General features: G+C 37.6%; 2 protein-coding genes across 4 annotated transcripts in view; one reads left to right on the top strand and one right to left on the bottom strand.

Annotated features, from left to right (window-relative positions):
* The window catches only part of COL4A5 (collagen type IV alpha 5 chain), a 236,940-nt gene extending 222,516 nt beyond the window's left edge, over positions 1-14,424 (bottom strand). For both annotated transcript variants that reach the window (XM_059911681.1, XM_059911682.1), the window contains exon 1: positions 14,018-14,424. In XM_059911681.1, coding sequence (XP_059767664.1) covers positions 14,018-14,098 — 81 coding nt within the window. In that variant the 5' untranslated portion in view covers positions 14,099-14,424. The remainder of the gene's footprint in view (positions 1-14,017) is intronic.
* A 1,415-nt stretch (positions 14,425-15,839) lies between these two features.
* COL4A6 (collagen type IV alpha 6 chain) overlaps positions 15,840-21,225 on the top strand; it is a 291,413-nt gene continuing 286,027 nt past the window's right edge. For both annotated transcript variants that reach the window (XM_059911605.1, XM_059911604.1), the window contains exons 1-2: positions 15,840-16,088; positions 16,283-16,334. In XM_059911605.1, the coding sequence (XP_059767588.1) occupies positions 16,078-16,088; positions 16,283-16,334 (63 nt within the window). In that variant the 5' untranslated portion in view covers positions 15,840-16,077. The remainder of the gene's footprint in view (positions 16,089-16,282; positions 16,335-21,225) is intronic.

Here is a 21,225-nt window from a genome sequence, read left to right as displayed (position 1 = left end):
GAATGTCTATATCTTAGCAACAAACAACTAAAAATACAATTCTTAAAATTATATCATTTACTATACAAGCATATGCATAGGAAGAAACTGACCAAATGCTGAGCATGACTTCTATGATGAAGGTAATTAAAGAATATCTAAATTAAAGGAGAGATATACTGTGTTAACAGATTGGGAAAATCAATAATTTTAAGATTTCACTTGTTCCTAAATTGATCCATAGAATTATTGCTATCCTTACCAAAACCTCAAATAGTTTTTTAGTAAAAATTTACAAGATGAATCTAAAATTTATATGGAATAAAATAAACATTCAAGACAATAGTCAAGACAATCTTAAAGAACAAATTTGAAGGACTTATACTACAAAATTTAAAGCGTTATTATAATGCCAAAATAATGAAGAATGCATAATATTGGAATAAGGATAGACAAGCAGATCAACAGACCAGACTAGTAAGTTCTGACCTAGACCTATACATTCAACTGATTTTCAATAAAGCCATCAAACCAAATCAATGAAAAGAGGTATTTCTTTTCAATATATGGTACTGGAACGACTGGTTATCTATATAGAAAAAAAATGGTCCTAAATACAACTGAAACTATAAATATTCTGGAAGAAAACATATGATAATATCTTTGCAACCTTGGAGTATAAAAATTTTTATAGAAGACACAAAAGGCACTGAAAGGAAAGGGGCATGGCGGAGCTTGGGTAATGGAAATGTTCTATATCTTGACCTGGATGGTGGTTACCAAAGTGTATACAATTAAAAATATATATATTTGAGCTGTTCACCTAAGATTAGTACATATCACTTTATGTAAATTACACTTCAATAAAATAACTGTTAAAATGCAAAAATTAAAGTGTTCATAAAAGCTTTACCTGTAATAGACAAGCTGTAAATAACCCAAATATTCATCAACACGTGAACAGAAAAACACAGTGTGGTATATCCATACAATGGAATACTACTCAACAAGAAAATAATGAACTACGGATACACACTACAATGTGGATGAATCTCAAATGCTGAAAAAACAGATCCAAAACAAAGAAAGTGTACATATGACTCCATTTATATGACTCTAGAAAACAAAATTAATGTACAGAAAGCAGATCAGTGGTAACCTGGGGATGGGGGATAGGAGTAGGAAGGGAGAGAGGGACTACCAAGAGGCATTAAAATCTCCAGGAGTAATTTATATGTTCATTATTTTTAATGTACTGGTGGCTTCACAAGTGTACACGTAAGTCACAACTCCTCAAATTGTACACTTTAAATATGTGCACTTTATTTTATGTCAATTATACCTCAGAGTTACTTAAAAATTATAGAGACAAGGATTTGAGCTCAATAAAAAAGAAAGTTCCTTCTAACAACCAGAACAATAGAATTTTAGAGTGGAAAGAGACTTTGTGGGTATTGCTGACAACGTAGCATCTACCCTCTCTTTGAGCACTTTTAGTAATGGGTCATTCCTGTTACTAAATAGCTTAATGGCTAGAAACTAATTGATATCAAGAGTTCCTATAACCTAACTCATTGATTCTAGGTCTTGCCTCTTGGCAAATAAATCTACCCTTCCCCAAAATTCAAAATTCATTCAACAATTAGCTATTGAGAATCAACTACATACAAGGAACCAGTCTATACACTGTGACGAATACAAAGCTATGTAAGCCAAGAACTATGGTTTTATGGGTTTTCCAATTTGGTATCTAAAAATAACTGTAACTTTAGCTCATAGTCTTTCTTCATCAGGGTCTCCTCTGCTGTGGTATGTATAGTGAGAATGTTTCTGACTTGCAATACCCACAAAGACTGAAGATTGTAGGAAAGATACAAGTACAATCTAGTACATTTTCTATTTGGTATTTTAACTCTATCTACTAGGATGAATAAAATTACAAAATCATATCACCAACCCCTAAGCCAATGTGGTATACTGGAGAGAGGAATGGAATAATATTACTTCTCTGCCTCTGCAACTAACAAGCTGCATCTTTCATCAATCACTTCACTTTCCTGTAAAATGATGGAGCTGGTCTCTGTAGAGTAGTGGTTTTCAAACTTTTTAAGACCCTTTTACTCTCTTAAAAATCACTGAGGACCCCAAAGCTTTTGCTTATGTGGGTTACACCTATCAGTATGTACCATATAAAATAAAACTGAGTAATAATTAAAATAATTATTTCTTTATTCATTTAAAAGCAACAATAATGAACTCAGGGGCCTTCCCTGGTGGTCTAGTGGGTAAGACTCTGCACTCCCAATGCAGGGGGCCCAGGTTCCTTGCTCTCTGGTCGGGGAACTAGATCCCGTATGCGTGCCACAACTAAGAGTCCGCATGCCGCAGTGAAGATCCCGCGTGCCACAACTAAGACCCGGTGCAGCCAAAATAAATAAATAAATAAACAAACAAATATTTTTTAAAATAATGAACTCATTACATGTTAACATATATTATGCATTTTCATGAAAAATAATTATATTTTCCAAAACAAAAAAGAAAGGGAGAAGAGGGATTGTTTTACATCTTTTTTGCAAATCTCTTTAATGTCTGCCTTGATAGAAGACAGCTAGATCTTCATATCTGCTTCTGCATCCATTCTGTTGCAATATGTTGTTTTGGTTGAAATATATGAAGAAAATCTGGCTTCATGAAGTTATATATTTGGAAAACTGAGTATTTTAATACCCTTTTAAAATAACTGTAGATATTCTTTGATACTATGCCAAAATTCTGCAAGTGGTAGACAGAAGAGTCTACCTAAAAGAAGCTAAGTTGCAACATAGAATCTGATACCTTATCTATTTAATTTTTGTACTCAATTACGTTAAAACTGGTTGATCTAACTTGTCTTTCAATGGATCTTTTAGCCATGCATGATTTTGTAACATCATGCATTAGTCATTTGGAAAATATTAGTTCAGTGGGATTTGCAGAACTTCCAAATGTTAACACATTTTATTACATAATATAAAAAAAATCATACACATTAATATAGTTACCAATCTCATTAGAAAAGGCTAAGTTCTGGAAAGCTATCAAGCCCATACTCAAGATTCAAGTTTTCTAAAATTCTAATACTTGAAAAGCTCAAATGTTTTCACTGGCAACAAACACTGCCAGTTGTCTTCCTTGAAATGACAGACTCACTTTGCTCATTTTCAAGAAAATTCCTGCCAAATACTCAAGGCTGATTAACCACAGTTTGTCTCAGTTGTTCTTTCAAGTAAAAATGTGTTCCAGGCAAAAATCAGCTAGTTCAGCCCCCAACTCACACAACTCACAAAGCACAAGAGCTTTTCCTAGAAACGATGTTACTTCAGCATACAGAAGCGTTTTCTGTATAATTCCCATTTTGTCATACAGAAATTTTAAAATATCTGTACTCAAGGGTCAAGATTGAATAAAATCAATGCTACATTGAGGACATTGTTAAGTAAAACTGGCTTTCTGTCCTCCAAGACTATGAAGAATACAGCTACGAGGACAATTTGGTATACTACACTGTCTTACCCATCATCAGTGCAAATGGCAACACAGTGAAAAAGGCAAAACAGTCTTCAAATTATTGTTCAAATAGTCCTCATGTTCCCACTGATAGGATCTCAGGAATCTCAGGGGTCTGCAGACCACACTTTGAGAACCAATGACCTAATGTCCCTCCAACGTTAAAATATCTATAGTTACGTAAATAGCCAACATCTTTCATTTGTACAACTCTATAAAACATTAGTTTCCCTATTAAGAAATACACCTTATGGGCTTCCTTGGTGGCGCAGTGGTTAAGAATCTGCCTGCCAATGCAGGGGACACGAGTTCGAGCCCTGGTCTGGGAAGATCCCACATGCCGTGGAGCAACTAAGCCCATGCGCCACAACTACTGAGCCTGCACTCTAGAGCCCGCAAGCCACAACTACTGAGCCCGCATGCCACAACTACTGAAGCCCACGTGTCTAGAGCCTGTGCTCTGCAATGAGAAGCCACCGCAGTGAGAAGCCCGTGCACCGCAACGGAGAGTAGCCCCCGCTCGCCGCAACTAGAGAAAGCCCGCGCCCAGCAACGAAGACCCAACACAGCCAAAAATAAATAAATAAAATAAATTTATTTTTTAAAAAAAGAAATACATCTTACATTTAACAAATACATCGAATTCTTACAAATCTTTTAGTCAACTGATCCTGACAACAAACTCATGAGGTTGTGAAGCAGGAACTATTTTTTCCTTCCTAAAAGAACCTTGATTTTATTCAAATTTTCCCATCCTCTAACTTTTCCAGGCAGCAATGTGCTTTGGTGTGTTGCAGGGGGAGGTGGCAGTGTAAGTCACTTGTCTAACTCTACGTTTATGGTCCTATTCCACTTGCCAATGTACTGGTGTAAACATATACATGTAATACAATTCTAACCAATCAGATGTAAGGGTGAAGGTATGGGACTCTTGAGAAAGTTTTCATTGCTGATAAAAAGGGACACAAATGAACAGTTCATACTCTTTTTCTATTGGGCATTGTGGCATCTGTATGTGATCCCTGGAACTGCAGCAGCAATCTTGCAAGTATGAGGGGCACGAATCTGAGACAGTAAGCTGATAGGCAGAGTATGGCAGAGGAGAAAGTGGAAAGAACCTGGGTCACTATTTGGCTGAATTAATTAATTTTGGAGGTACTCTACCTCCAAACTTCTTGTAATGTGAGCTAAAATTTTTCTCTGTTGTTAAGGCAGTTGAATTAGTGTTTTCTACCACTTGCAACAGAAAACAACCTGATATAAACAGGCACTACTATGCCTTTCACATACAGGAATGTTTTACTACATCAATTAGATTATGAGATTATGGACAGAGAAGGACTTCTCCTCCTTTAGCAAGTCCTGGAGAGCTCAAAATACAGAATACACGAAACAATTTTTCACTAGTGTCCCACTCTTAATACCATCTTCCCCCGCCAAAGTTCCAATATTTCCTTCAGGATTCCATTAATGTCACACACACTATAAGAAATTTTGGAAGCAAATCAGCCAGTTCTCTTAACATATATGAAGAGTGTCATTTGACTGAATTATAAGATGATACAAATGCCAACAGAATTTCTTCCAGTTCTATTTTAGTACTCACTGTCATAAAACCAATTCCATTAACCTGACTAGCACTTGCTCAAAAAAGGTGCTTAAGTCTCTCTACAAGTTAAAAAGTAAAGCAAATGATCTAGTAAAATTTTTTTAAGTTAAAAATTAAATTTAGCAAAAACTTGTTTCTTTTATAACATTTGCCTTTGGTTGTCTTTGGTTAGCAAATAGCAAGGGATTTAAGGTTCCCTTTTCAACAGGGTGGCAGGTACCATCACAGACTACACTTTTGGTAAAAGGCCAGCAGAAGCTTCTAAAGGAACCAAGGGCAGTTGGACCTGTACAGATTATGAAGGTAAATAAACTCAAGCATTGATGCATAAAATGAGAATCTGGTTAAAATGAAAGAAGCTAATGTATCAGAGATCACACTAAAGATGCCTCTCCAAAACACCTCAAGAATTACTGCTATTAAAAACAATCTTTGTAATGAGGATTTAGTTAAGTGGTTGGGTGGTTCATTTATAATGTTCATTAGAGAGAATTTATTTTCAAAAATCAGTTCTGTTCTATGGTTGCTATTGTCAGAAGGGGATGAGATGATGGAATGATTATATTTTAAAAAGAAAATCATTAGAGGATAGAACCAAATCTGCCAACCAACTGGCAATCAATTGAGCATCAATTCTATAGTCACTGTACTAGATAGAAAAAAAATTATTAAGACTGTCTCATAGGTACTCTTTTACACTACTGATAGGAATATAATTGGTAAAACCATTCTGGAAAGTAATTTGGCAAGAGCAGATCCCTATCATTCAGAAGCGTAAAGTTCAGCTATTCAAATGCCACCTGGAAAAGCCATAATGTATAACAGTTTGTGATTTTGTGGAGGAATACATTTGAAATGCACAAGCCACAAGGCTATCATAAAGGCAGTAAAGTCACTTAGCTAGTGAGGAAACACAAGGAAAAGGTAAGGCAGGAGTGTTGCAAAATGGATGGGGGACCTCTCACTCCATATGTACTTCCAAGTTTGTTGCTAAAAACAGGAGATGGGGGCTGGAATAGTATCACCCCAAAGTGGGAAAAACAGATTAGTAATTAATGGGGGGAAAGTTCTGGAGTATCACTTAGGGAGGATGAAAGCAAGGGACAACACTAGGCAAAGACACTGGCATTTAAGTGTATAGCTCATAGGCAGCTATGGGGTAGGGGGTGGGGAGAGAGGGTAAAAGGGGTCTCCATATTCAGACGCATTCCAAAACTCTCCTGGGGGATGGAGAATGTCAGTGAGTTTGGAGTATGTTACACCCTTGCTATAGCTAGGAAGAGGTCAGTGGGGGAGGTATTCATGGAATACAGGCTCCACCTTCTGTATAGGGGAGAAATGTAGGGGGATGCATGGTTTACAAAATTAAAATTTAGGTCCTTGAGGATGAATGGCCCAGGCAATTATAGTAAAGAGCTATTAAAGGATGAACTGGTGGGTGAGCCTATCTCTAAAGATAGGCTAGTGTCTAAAATCAATTCAAGTGACCAGTCACGGAAAGGGTAATGGGAATTATTCAACTTTTCAACATGACTTTATTTTTCTGTACTACCGTGAATGAAATAGGAACTGAGGAAAATTTCATGAGCATGTTCTAGAGCTAAACTGCTCAATCACTTATTAATCGTGTGACCTCTGGTAGTTTTGTAACCACCCTGTTGGCCTCAGATTCCTTGTACATAAAATGGGAATAATATTATCTACCTAAGAGGGTATAACATAGTAACCACTAAAAAAGAAGTTAGCTATCATATTATCTGTTGATATAGCCTTTCTAAATGTCAGGGTCTACTGCCTGTACCAAAGACTTTAAAAATACTGATGACCTTTAACCCAATAATTCCCCATGAAGGAGGCAGTACTAACAAAATAATACAAAATATGGAATAAGAATTGTTTATGGCCGTATTTCTTATAATGACTAAAAACACTTGAAATTTAAAAATATAGTCTATAAAAGTGAACACGTAAATTAATTGTGGTGTGTATAAATATAAATCGTATGCAATCATTTAAAAATAATATTTTTAAACTAAGAATTTTAATAACAGGAAAACACTTAATAAGTGAAAAAACAATAACATATAAAATTGTATATATCGTAATCCCAACTTTTAAAAAATTTTAACCAATCTACTTTTTTAAGAAAATATTAGATACATAAGAAGGAAAATCATCAAAACAATAATACAGGTTATTTCTGTGCTGTTGGTAGAACTGTGGAGAGATATTTACTTTCTTCTTTATAATTTTCTCATTTTTCAAGTTTCCAACATTAAGCATGTATTATTTTTGTCATCAGACAAAATCAACATGTAAGTTTGTTGAATGAACAAATATACAGTTCTTGCCTTCAAAAAGTCTATAATCTAATAGGGAGAAGACATAAAATCCCATGAAACAAAATGCTTGTAAGACCAAATACATTTAGATACTAGGCAAGAGGCTAAATATGACAAATGTTCAAAGAAGGGTAAAATCAGCAACTGATTTAATAGTAAGGGAAAGCTCCACAGAACTATTTATCTATGCTCACTAGCATGGAAGCTCCGTGAAGGCAGGGACCTTGTCTATCTTATTCAGTTTTATCTATAGTGTCTAGCACAGAATGATTTTGTGGATAGTACATATCCATGAGGGGAGAAATAGGACAACATAAATATAATTCTTAAGTACTTACGAGTTGCTGAATAAATATCTGCTGAATGAATGTAAATGTTATGCTGAAATTGAGGAAAGATTTGGATCCACAGGATTCTAAACAAGATGGAGAGCCAAAACACGTATGTAATGTGGGATGAACTGGGAGATTGGAATTGACATATATACAATAATATGTATAAAATAGATAGCTAATAAGAACCTGCTGTATAAAAAAATAAATAAAATAAAATTCAAAAAAATGTATGTAATGCTCAAGGGATTATAGGGAAGTTCGCCTAGGCTAGAATGGAGGGAGTGTATTGTAAAATGTAATGAAAAATAAGGATGAATGAAGGGGAAGATCATGCTAGACCCTGAAAATCAGGCAGAGAATTTGAGAGTTAATGCAATAAGAAATGGCAAGTCAATAACTAGTTTGTAATGACAATAATGGAATCTAATTGAAATCTTATTGAGCACTTACTATGCGCCAAGTACTATTCTAAATGCTTTACATAACTTCTCTCATTTTATCCTCAAAACAATGTGTGACATAGGTACCACTGGCCCCCTTTCGCTAATGAGGAAATTAAAGCTCAGAGGTTACTACCTGTCCGAAGGTCACACATCCTCCACTCAGATTCCAGATCTGACTCCAGAGGGCAATCTCTTAAAGACTCTGTGTAAGACCACAAAATATGCCTGAGGACAGTGAAGGTGGAGGATCATTCCTGCGGGGTGGGGGTGCTGGAGGAGGGAGGGGAGTGATGAATATCAGATACCACTGGTCTTCAAGCCCCACGGCTGCCCTCTCCTCTCACTGCTGGCCGCCATGTTTTCATCTCGCCCTTGTCACCCACCATCTTGTTATCTTGTTGGTTCTCAGCCTCTCTCTGTCTCTCTGTCTCCCCCCACCCTCCCGCCCCGCCCACATCTCTCTTCAGGAACTCTCCCCTGAAACCCAGAGTGCTCCAGGCTATTAGCTGGGGCCAGCTGTTCTTCCTTTCATGCCCAGAGAGAGCCCAGCAAGTTATTTCCCAAGCAGAGCCTCCTCTCAGGGGAATTCTGCTGTCAGCTTTTATAACAGCAACTGTGGTTTTGTTTTCTTCCCACTCCACATAGATGGGGGGAACAAAGCAGGAGTAAGAACCTAGGACTTTAACTGCCGGTCTAAGAGGTGTGTGACCCTGAGCAAGTTCACAGGTCTCTCTGGGCCACCATTTAATTTTGTTGTAATGTGAATGTTTTATTGAAGTGTAACATACAGACAGAAAAGTGCATGGGTTTTCGCAAAATGAACACAATATGTGGGACTTCCCGGGTGGTCCAGTGGTTAAGACTCTGCACTCCCAATGTAGGGGGCCCAGGTTCGTTCCCTGGTCAGGGAACTAGACCCCACATGCATGCCGCCAACTGAGTCTGCATGCCACAACTAAAGACCCCACATGCCACACAAAGATGCTGCGTGCTGCAACTAAGTCCCAGTGCGGCCAAATAAATAAATAAATAAATAAAAGATCCCACATGGCACATGGCACGGCCAACATCAACAAAAAATCAAACTTCTAAAACAAAAAAAATGAACACAATATGTAACCAGAATGCAGCTCAAAAAAACAGATTAATTCCAGCATCCCCCAAAGCCCCTCTTGCCTCCCCCTAATCTCTGCTTTCCCTAAAGGTAATCACCACCCTGACTTCTACCACCACAGAGTAGTTTTGCCTGGTTTTGAACTTTCTATCAACAGCATTGTACAATATGTGTTCTACTGTGTCTGGCTTTTTTTTGTTGTTCAACGTTAAGCTTGTGAGATCCTCCATGTTGTTTCTTGTAGTTGTAGTTTGTTCTTTTGAGTTGCTGTATAATACACCATCATATGAACATTAAAAAAAAAATATGCCTGAGGAGAGGTACCAGAAAGCAGCGAGATCCCATAGTATCAAAGAGGTATGTTTATTCTGTGATCTTGGACTGGAATCAGAGATATCAGTGCAAATTCATGGTTTTGTAAGAAATATAGAAGTGGGTATGTGTCTGTGTATATGTACATACATTCCCTAGTTTTATCTTCTGAGAAGGCCTAGAAGCAATGACACCCCAGTAATAATGAGCATGCGAAGCACCCAGATCTTGATCTCTAAATACCATTACTCAACAAAAAGAATCAGAGCTCCTTAGAAAAATGGCTCATTCCAGGGTTGGGGGAGAGAAAGTAGAAAATGAGTCTGGAATACCTTGTGGTACCAGAATGTAAGAGAATGCTCAAAAAATGATGGGGACACACTGAAAGGACACAGGAGCCAATTGGAAGGGGCTTCTATTGACCAAATCTGGGGTAATTTCAGCAAAAAAAAATAGGGAAAATAGCATCATTCATTATAGTTCATAGAATAAAACAAGTATCCGTAAGTCCATACTACTATAAATAAATCATTGAATAAATAAATAAACAGAAACAAACAGCAAAGAAGGTAAAGTTCTTTGTTACATTAGAATTCAACAAATAAATGCAGAAAATGTTGATAACTGAAGAGCACCATTTGGCAAATATCACAGCAGTAATTATTCAGGTCAGAATCCTCAATAGATGCTAAAACAGTGGGCGAAACTATGATGAGAAACAAGAAATGTACATTGTCTCGCAATATTGCCCCATATAGTCTTAGAAAATCTGGTCGCTTTGTAATTACAAAGGGAGAAATGGTGACTTTACAGTGGATAAACCTGGCAGACACAACCTTGACCAACTTATCAATTTTAACTCAAAGTAGAGTCTCATATGTTGCATATACATACAACAAAAGCCAAGTAAAAACACAGGAAAAAAAGGTACACACTCTTATACACTCACAGGACACACATATACAAATACACACACAAGACTAAAGTTATATAGATAGTTGAGTGAACAGAATTGGATATGATGGGTGGGTAAATCGGTAAAACAAAAGAAGTGAATCGAACATCTTAAGCAAGGTATGCTACCACATACACATACTCTGTCTTATCACAATAGACATGCTCCTGAAAAGTTCAGTATATTTAAAATTATTATGGAAACTGACTAATTACAAATATAATAAGGCAAATCTTTCTTCAAAATAATCACCTACCACAAATTACACTTGTTCTATAAATCTAACCTTTTATATATGTAATTATATAAAATCATACAATCTGCAACAAGCAATTGCTTCTAGATTACTTTTAAATTATCTCTCTATAAATAGACATACATATAGAGATCAAACTCTGATCTTTTTATTCTAACCCCAGAGCTGTTTCCATTACAACATGATGCTTCTCCTAACATCAGCAGGAAGAGATGTAATCCCCATTATATTTTCCATTTCACTTCCTGTGTCTCCCCCTTACTCAAAAAAAAGTAGCAGAGATCCAAATACTCTGAACAGCAAATACATTTCTATAGACCACATACAAAGGAGGCAGTACAGGACAGTCATTAAGGGTAAAGAATTTGGAGTCAAATTGCCTGGATTCAAATTTCCAGCTCTACAACTTGCTAACTATGTTATTTTTGGCACATTACTTAACCTCTGTGATCTGTAGCTCCTTGATCGGTAAAGTGGGAATAACAATAGTATATACTTCATAGGTCTGTTGTGAAGATTAAATATGATAATGTACATTTCCATATTAGCACAGTGCCTGGCACACAGTAAACATGCAAAAATGTTAAGTTATGATAACAATGTCAACAAATTCTCCCTATGGAGCAATATACTTCAGATGAAAAACTGTTCCATGGCCACAAACCACACTGCTACCCTTAACAAGTTGTTGCTCTTAGTCACAAGGGAGATAGTACATTTAAAGAAACTTATCCACTCCACTGCGCACACACACGAAGTTACTAATAACTGTATAGTAGTACTAGAATTTTACACACCATATTCATAAATCTAAGTGTATATCCTACTAACAGAGAGTCAGCACAGGTACCTTTACATAAAAATACATATTTCCATCACTAGAACTGACCTTTCCAACTAAATTTGCCTTCTTCCTTTATTGCTAACCTTTTGGAATAAGAGTTACTTTATTCCACCTAACAAACTCTCCACCTAAAAAATTTTCCACATATTTGCAATATCCCAATTTGGCATGACTTCAGAGATAAAGAAATCACTTAACTATGAAAAATTAAAGCAATTTAAGTAGCAATGCTCTTCCTGGTATAAAAGTCCCAATACTAGACTACTTCAGTCAACAAGTAGCCCCACTACTATCCAGTTTACTCTGGAGAAGGTCACCAATATCCCCAGCACCAGTATGGAGAGCAGATACCATTCATATCTTTGAGATGATTAAAACATTAATCTAACTAGGATATTAATGTGTGAAGCAGAAAAAACAAACCCTGGTTTTATTAGAGGCACATTATACTAATGATAGGGAAATGGGGTCTAAAATGTTCTTTAAAAATTATATAGGAGAAAAATAAATAAATAATTATATAGGAGAAGAAAGGAAAAAAAAAACTGCCTGGTGTCTTCTGTAATTTCTTTATGAACACTCAATTGTTAAAGAGTCCAAGAAAACAAGCTTGCTCCCAAATTTTGTCAATCATAAAAAGAAATTTCACTTTTAACATAACATGATTTAATATAAACTGACATAAAGTATAGCTATACATACCTGTATGATTGGTATCTGGTGCACATTTATTAATAGCAAGGTCAAAAGAAAAAAAATGAGAAATATTTAATCAAACATCCACAAAATCTTTGCCCCTGGGCCAAATGCCACAAGCAGTAAACACCAAGATGATGTTTTTAAAAGGAACTATTTTCAACAACACAATTGTAGTTTTATCCAAGGGCCTGCAGCCCTACTGAGTGGCTAAACCTTAGCCCATTAAGAAGCTCTGCATCATAAAAGCAATTTTAAATTATCTATCTACTTTGATGGAGGAATAAATATTAGTTTTCTCATACCTTGAGTACACACTTTCTGGAGGATGGGAGGAGGGCAATGTAACCTGAGGCATGCTGAGTGTACAGAACAGCTAGACAGCTAACTTACAAGTGGACCCACGTAAGCTATATAACACAGCAGTTGCATATAAAGAATTGATAGTCACTCAACCATGTGAAGGCCTAAGCCATGATCTCATATTAAAGTGTTTTTAAAACCACCCATTATGTTCACTCAAATATAACTTTTAAATAATTTGTCACACACTTAATTCTCTATTTAGAGCTTAAGTGAAATTAAGGATGATGGGTTTCAGTCTGGAGAACATTTTCTCTGACAAAGCCATTCATTCCTTTAGATCTGCCTCTCATCCCCAGAAGGATAGTGGGTGGGACTACCTAGATACCCTTCTAAGAGATACATTAGGATCTTAATTCTACATTCCTAAAACTGAGTGGAAGTTTTTGCTCTGTCATTTCACGTGTACTTCCCTCCTCCACTCTCCTTTAAACCAGAACACTCATTCTCCTGTGAAAAAGAGATCGTTCTTTTCCTTTAAATAGGTGATGGGCAAATTCTCAATTTGTTTCAGGTGCCTTAGTAAGCTAAAAAAAGTAAACAACAAAAACCGAGAACTTAAAAAAAAAAAAAAAAAAGATGCAGAAGAACCGAAGCCTGAAGCCATCCGTCTTTACCTCACTCTTCTTGGTATGTTACCTGAGCATTTGCAACAGGGATGTCAAGAGGGAAGCAGTCTCTACAGAGGCTTTACTGACCAGAGGTGAGGGTAGGTTCACGTTCCTTAAGGAAAAGGCAAAAGGGAAGAACTTCACGGGCGCGCTTAACACTTTGGTGGAAGGTGGATTTTGGAAAGGCCAAAATAGTAAACTATCGACAAAGTTTAAAGAGTGCGTGGATTGGGCACAACTAGTGAAAAGGTTAGCGGGCATGTAGGGAAACACTCGAGGGCGGAGGGTGCGGAGGAAAAGTTTTAAATATCCACCAGAGCTTAGTTATCTATTAACATGCATCCTCCTCCCCAGGCTCTGCTCTTGCCCCCAGAGCAGCTAGCTGCAGGGAAAGCAGCAGCCCTATTTTTAAACACTTAAACCTCTCCCTTGGACTTCAGAAGGCTTGAGTTACTAGCGTTGTAAATAATGTTTCTTCCTAAACAAGTGAATGCACACCTGAATTCCCTAGCCGAGGCCCAGGAGAAAGGAAGGTAAAGGGACAAAAAGTGATTTCAGCGTGAGAGGGAGGTGACGGGATGGGGGTCGGGGGTAGAAGGAAGGACTTACCGCAGCCTCTGCGGGCTGCCCCCAAAGACTCAGGGCCAGTAAGAACAAGCCGGCAGCCAGGCTGACTCCACGCAGTTTCATTCTTCTCCGGCTCCCGCAGCTCCTTCAGCACCCGCACGAAATCCCTGGCTGGCTCTGACCAACTGACATAATCTTGAGGGTTTATAGGGAGAGAGCTAGAGCCGGAGAGAGACAGCGAGGGTGTCCCAATTGTGCCGGTCGTCTTGGGTGAGGAGAAAGTAGGTTTTTAAGAGTGGAAAGGGAAAGAAAAAAAAAAAAAAAGCAGCAGCTATTCTTCCCTCCCCGCTCCCCTCCCCAAAGCCGGTCTCTCGGGAGCACTTTTCCCTTCTGTCCAGACTTGCAAACTTTTTCCTCGCGCAAGTCCCACAGATCTACTTTCCTCCCTCTCTTCCCCCGCACCGCCCCCTCCCCACCAGCCCTGGGGAATTTGAGGATCACTCCGCCACAGTTTTAGACCGCACCAGCAACCTGCGAGGGAGTGACGCTCAGTTATTTGGAGGAGGGAAACGTCCAGGCCAGTTGACTGCGCACCCTGACTCCCCCCGGGAAGCTTTTCTATTCGTTCACTTGCACCTTCCGTTGATACTCCTTTTCCCTGCCCAGTCCCACTCTCATTGGTGTGAGCACCAAAGCCAATTACAAATAGACCTGAGCTGGGACTATTTTTTGTAGCGGAGGGATCTAAGAGAACGGTTTCTTTTATTGTTAATGATTAGAAACAAATTTTGGTGCCTGCTCCCAGGGCTGCTGGGGTTGTTTGCCTTCCACCTGCTCACAGGAGGGAGTTTCTACATACAACAGAAAACGTGCAAATATTAGAAACATATGAATATATTTATATAATTAAATATATGCTTCCAGCTGAAGAATTAAGAAAATGAACGTACGTATACGTGTGTGAAGATTTTATGCGTATTATATTCATATAAGATTTGGGAGCGTTCACAGTAGATATGAGTAATTATTATGTGGTTGGATGTTATAGTAATACAGTCATATCTTTTTCTTTAGCTACATTGAATGCCATAATTAATATTTACCTCATACTGACTAACATAAAAGGTATTGACTCTCATTGCAGATGTTTCTCGGAGAGATTTAGGGTAGAGAATTAAATAACTTTAGTGCAATTTTCCTTAACACTAACACGAACACTTAATTGGAAATATTTGTATGGAGTTAATGGCAATTGAATTGATGTCTCCCAAATAAAGTAGACTTGAACGTTACTTTGGTAATTCTGACATACAGATTTTTTTAAGCACCATCAGGCCCAGAAAATACTTTATGTGGACTCCTTGGAGGATCTTTCAGGGATTTCTTGACGAATTCTTCAGAACAGTTGTTATCTCACACCCTAGAATTCACCACTTTAGCATCTTTCAGGGCTTTGGACCTATATCACGGGGGCCCACTTATCCTTAGGTTCTGCTCGGCTAAGGGTAGTTTTACAACCCCAGAAACTACCACCACCTCAAGAGCTTAGTGTGCAATAAATTAGAATGAGTGATATGCATTTGGGAAAGTGTGCATAGGCCCATTTGTCTATGTGGGAGGAGTATGCCTTAATCTGTATATGTGTAACAATTAACAGTGCTTTAAGGAAGTGTATGATGCACAGTTGCTTACATCTTAGTGTGTAGGTCTGTGGGCCTGTGCATGAAGCTGTGGAGATGCGTGGGAATGTTATGTGTAGAGGTGCCTGAAAGTGAGAAAGACGACCGGCTGCCCGAGGTAGGGGGGATGATTGACAGCAGACAGCCCCGCCCCCTTCCCCTCCATTCCTTCCTCCCCTGGTGCATGGAACTATCTTTTGAGTGCGGCAAGTTGTAGCGGGCACCGCTGACCGTGTTTCCCTTTGGGGCACCTCTTTATCTAGAAGCTGAGTTTAGTTTCTTCAGAAATGAGCCACTTCGCCCCCCTACCCCATCCTCTTGAATAAGGAAACAGCCGCCAAGCATCAGCGGAGCCCCGACGAGCCGGGGCCGCGGAGCCGCTTAAGCAGTCTCCCGGGACCCAGCTCCGGAGGAGCCGCAAGCATGCACCCTGGGTGAGCCGTTGCTGCCCCGAGCTCCTCTCCTCTTTCCTATTCTGGGCTATTTTGCCGGACCGGGACTATACTTGTACTTCTGTCATTACAGAGGAAGTGGGGGCAGGCAGCAAAAAGGGGTCGAGGGTCTATGGGCAGACGCAGGACCCCGGAGCCTAGAGAACCCATGTTATTCACCCTCCCTCCCGTTTCAGGTTGTGGCTTCTCCTGGTTACGTTGTGCCTGACCGAGGAACTGGCAGGAGCGGTGAGTCTCTTCTCCCGAACCCTTTCCCTCCTCCTCCTTTGACCTCCTCCCCATCCCACCTCTTGTGTTTGTGTTAGGGGGTTGCAGAGGGTTGCGCCATGAAACGGAGTTCACATCACTCTCATTTCTACTGGGAGTTAATGGGGTTCTTAGAAAGGAATAGCACAGTGTCAGGCTAATGCCTTTGGGACTCAGGCATCTTTCTGTTCCAAAACTTCGTAAGGGGTTGGGAAAATAAAAGTGGAAGACACAAGAGGCACGCATTTCTGAGCGTCTTCCCGGACGACTTAAAGATGACTGACATCTGATGCCTTTCTCTGTATCGATCTCCAAGGCAGAAGAAATGTAATTTTCCCTGGTTTACAAGAACATGAATTGGCACACAAGTTTGAAAGTGGGAGGAGTATACAAGAAGTGGGACTTGGAAGTACCGAGAATGTTGTTAGAAGTTAAACTTGAGTATTTTCTTGTGAGTCCTGTGACAGTACCAGGTGACAACATCTGGATTCTTTAACTGCCTGAACTGCACTGATACTACTAGATGATGTTCAGTTTCTGCCTGATGTTTCCTTTTACTGGTTTTCTCTATCATCAGAAAGTTAAAAGTTAAAGTGGTTAGAATAGGAAAAAAAATATTCTAAAAGTTAACATTTCATAGGCTGTTTAGATATCATCCATCAAATCAGCTAGGGGCTGCAGGCAAAGGAATTTCTGTAGACGTTTGGTCAAGAAAAGTTTAATAGATCCCAGAAAGTAGTAATTCCAATGGAATTACTAGGATAAGCTACCAAAGGTGGTGTGACCTGAATAATCAGAGATGCTGCAGTTTTCCAGACTCACTAGCAACTTATGCCTGCAGAAATAAAGTTAATCATTGAGTTCAAATATGAAGTTAACTATTGAGTACTGTTTCACTGTTCTATTTTTAAAATTCTTAATAATTGCCAAAGTCATGCATGTACTCTATATATGTGTGTCTGTATATATATGTATATATATGACAGCTAAATATATATTCCAAATATTTACTTTGTGAGTTTTGACAATTTTCACTGATTGGCTCTATTTTTAATACTTTAAATATTTTAAAATACTATTTATAGAGCCATACTTAATTCAACCCAGGAAAATTACCTAATACTTTTGTGGGAAAAAAATGGATTACTTTGTCCTGGTATATGTCTTTAAGAAAATATCAGAATAAAGTGAAATGACTTCTCTTATGAAAAGAGGATGATGCCAGAAAACCTGACTTTTAGTGTTTTGTGACGCCTTAACTCAGAACATCAGCTTTTATGTAAGTAAATTCTAGATTTTGTAAGCAGAGGTATTGATCTAGTTTTCTGCACACTTCTCTTTCTGATTCCTGCAGTATACAAGTTTAGTTATATGTTACCTTGAGGCTCAATACTACATTTATTGAAAATGCCAGGTTTTGATTAGTTAACAATTTGTCTGGGAATCTTGCCACTTATAAAAATGTCATGCTTGGGCAGAATACCCTCCAGTAAAACCTTTATTTCAGACTCTGGCTGATCTTATTCAGTGTACTTTTGGGAAAAGCATTAACAAATCATTCTATGGAGATTTCCCAAACACTGCATCCTATCACTTGATAATTTTAAAAGTTACTAGAGGATGTTGTCTTCATTTCTTAGAAGTATTGAAGCATGTCTCCAAAATCAAGCACTACTTTGGTGTGTGGATTTTAGACTCTGTCCCATTGTTTTACCATGTCACCTGCTATGTCAGTGTGACTGACCTTGGTAAGACTAAAATAAACCTTGAGATACACTGACAGTACTTTATTTTTTGCCTTCAGTTCATAACTACTTCATTCACCTATTATTTGCTTCTGCATTATATGTTTGACATTGTAAAGCTAATTTTTAATTTTTGGAAAAATGGCAAAGAGAAAGAGGAGAGTAACAGGATAAGTTCTCAGAAGGTGACTTTGCTGAGGGGAAGTTTTTTCCTTTGTACTCTTTGTACTGGATTCTCATTTATATTGGCTGGTTCTCATCTTTTACTCTCAATTCCAGTTCATCATCTGGGTTTGTAATGTCTTTCACCTTTCAGATGATTTTAAACATTTGAATTCTTTGTAACTTTTTGACTTATATTAGTAAAAAATAACTTATAAATAGATTGGCAGGAACTATGTTGTGCTTCACTATGACAAAGTCTCTTCACTGTGAGAGTTAACGTTGTCAATGAAGGAATACTGGTGAGCATTTAAGATAGGGTCATTTAGGTGCTTTTGAGTTCTTTCTTTGTCAGAGTTTATAAAGCAGTACTTTTGAAGGGATGGAAAACTAAATGTTAAAACCCAGGATTAAGTAATGAGTTTTCATTAAATTTATTTTAAAAGAGTGCTGATATTCATTTATTTGAAATATTTTCCCAATTTATCTGAATGAGATAGAGCCTAGAATTTCAGAACATCCATAATGGTTTTTTGGTTATTAAGTGCCTAAGGCACCACACACAAAGATTTATTTAAACATAGTCTCTAACTCTGTAGGAGTTCACTTTCTCAGACAATGGTTGTCATTTTGTTCCTTAAAGGATAGGATACTTGGGACTTCCCTGGTGGTCCAGTGGTTAAGACTTCAAGCTCCCAATGCAGGGGTCCGGGGTTTGATCCCTGGTCAGGGAACTAGATCCCTCATGCCGCAACTAAAAGATCCTGCGTGCTGCAACTAAGACCCGGCACAGACAAATAAATAAATAAAAATATTTTTTAAAATATAGGATACTTAATGATAAATTATTATCAGCATCATGTTAGAGAAGAGACTCTAAAGATCCATATCTCACCAAAGGCCAATATGTTTAGAAGTTAAAATATGTCCCAAATTAGTCAGGGTCCTCATGTTTTCTTCCCATTTTGCCCCAAATCTGCTTTCACAAGAGGATCTAATACAACCAGACATATTTAAAAGTCAAAGCCCAGTGGGAGAGTTATTTGAGTGGGGAAGAGGCAAAGGGGAGAAAACACCTGTCTATTATCAACTCTGCCTAGAGCACAGGTAAAGTGCCTTTAGCCACATTCAAATCAAGATCTGATTGAAATACAAACTTCTTAAAGTTGTAACTTGCTCAGGTTGGTCCTTTCCAATGTGATTTTCAGTCATAATCACAGTCATCAAAGTATGAAGGGAGTGTTAAGGTTTTTCAGAGATGGAGAAAATCCCTTCCTAATCTAAGGATCAAGAGGAGTATTTGCCCTGTTTGGGCTGTCTCTAGGATTTTTCTTTTTTTCTCTTTTAAAACAACTTTATTAAGATATAATTTACATACCATAAATTCACCCATTTATGTATATCATTCAATGATTTTTAGTAAATCTACCAAGTTGTACAACCATCACTATATCCAGTTTTAGAACATTTTCATCACCCCAGTAAGATCCTTCATATCCCTTTAATCCCTATTCCCACCCCCCAAGCCTAGGCAAGCATGAATCTACTTTTCTACCTCTATAGATATGTCTTTTCTGGACATTTCATATAAATAGAACCAATTAATATATAATCTTTTGTGTTTAGCATTTTTCACTTAGCATAATATTTTTGAAATTCGTTCATGTTGTAGCATATCAGTATTTTACTCTTTTTTTTTTTTTTTTAGTATTGGTATTGGTATTTAGTATTGGTATTCCATTATGGATATAACCCATTTTCTTTATGCATTCACCAATTAATGGACATTTGGGCTCTTTCCACTTTTGGCTCTTATGAACAATACTGCTATGAACATTAACATACAAATCTTTGTGTGGACATATATTTTATTTCTCCTGAGTAGATGGAATTGCTGGGTTGTATGAAAACTTTATATTTAACCTTTTAAGAAACTGCAAAACTGTTTTCCAAAGTGACTGTACCACCTCACATTCCATCAGCACTGTATGAAAATTCCAGTTTTGCTACATCCTTGCCAACACTTGTAATTGTCTGTCATTTTTATTATAGCCATCCTGGTGGGTGTGAAGTGGTGTCTCGTTGTGGTTTTAATTTGCATTTCCCTTAATGACTAATCAATTAAGCATCTTTTCAAGTACTTATTAGCCATTTGGATATCTTCTTTGGAGAAATGTTTATTCAAATATTTTGCCCATTTGAAAATTGGATCGTCTTATTATTATGTTGTAAGAGTTCTTTGTATATTTTAGATACGAGTCTTTTACCATATATACAGTTGGCAAATATTTTCTCCCAGTCTGTGGCTTATGTTTTCATTTTCTTAATATGAATTCTTAAAGTAGTCTTCTGCTTCGCCTGCTGGCAAATATCCTATATCAGCTAGCTATGAATGATTGGAATATATAACATATATATGTGTGTGTGTGCATGGACATCAAATATGTATCTTGGGTGACTGGGAACCATCAAATGACTACATAAATAGGTAGCAATAGATGATAATGTAGTTATATTATTGACAGGTCAAAAGAAACATTTTCAGATAGGAGTGGAGGGGAAAATAGATATTATTTAATGTGTTACTAAAGAATCAGATAGATATATTACTATATCACAAATTTGTTTTATTATATATTTTGATGATTGGTTTCTATTGTAACCCCATGTATTTTATCGACTACATTTAAAAATATTTTTCTGAAAGGGAGTCTGTAGGCTTCACTAGACTGTCAGAGTTATCCATGGTATTGAAAAAGAACCCATCTAGTTATGCAGTTGGTTTTTACAATTTGTCACTGTCTAAGGCATCTTCAGGTGTGAGGGCATTTGTATTGACTACAAGTGCCAACAACCTTTTAGATTATAGGGCATATTATGGAGTCTCCAGTAAATATGCCCCTATATTCTATAAGATCATGGTCAAGCCAAATCACAGGAGCAAAGTGGGCTATTCCCCTAATTAC

Source organism: Balaenoptera ricei, chromosome X (assembly GCF_028023285.1).
Source record: "Balaenoptera ricei isolate mBalRic1 chromosome X, mBalRic1.hap2, whole genome shotgun sequence".
Taxonomy (NCBI): Eukaryota; Metazoa; Chordata; class Mammalia; order Artiodactyla; family Balaenopteridae; genus Balaenoptera; species Balaenoptera ricei.
This window is presented reverse-complemented; position numbering and strand designations above follow the sequence as displayed.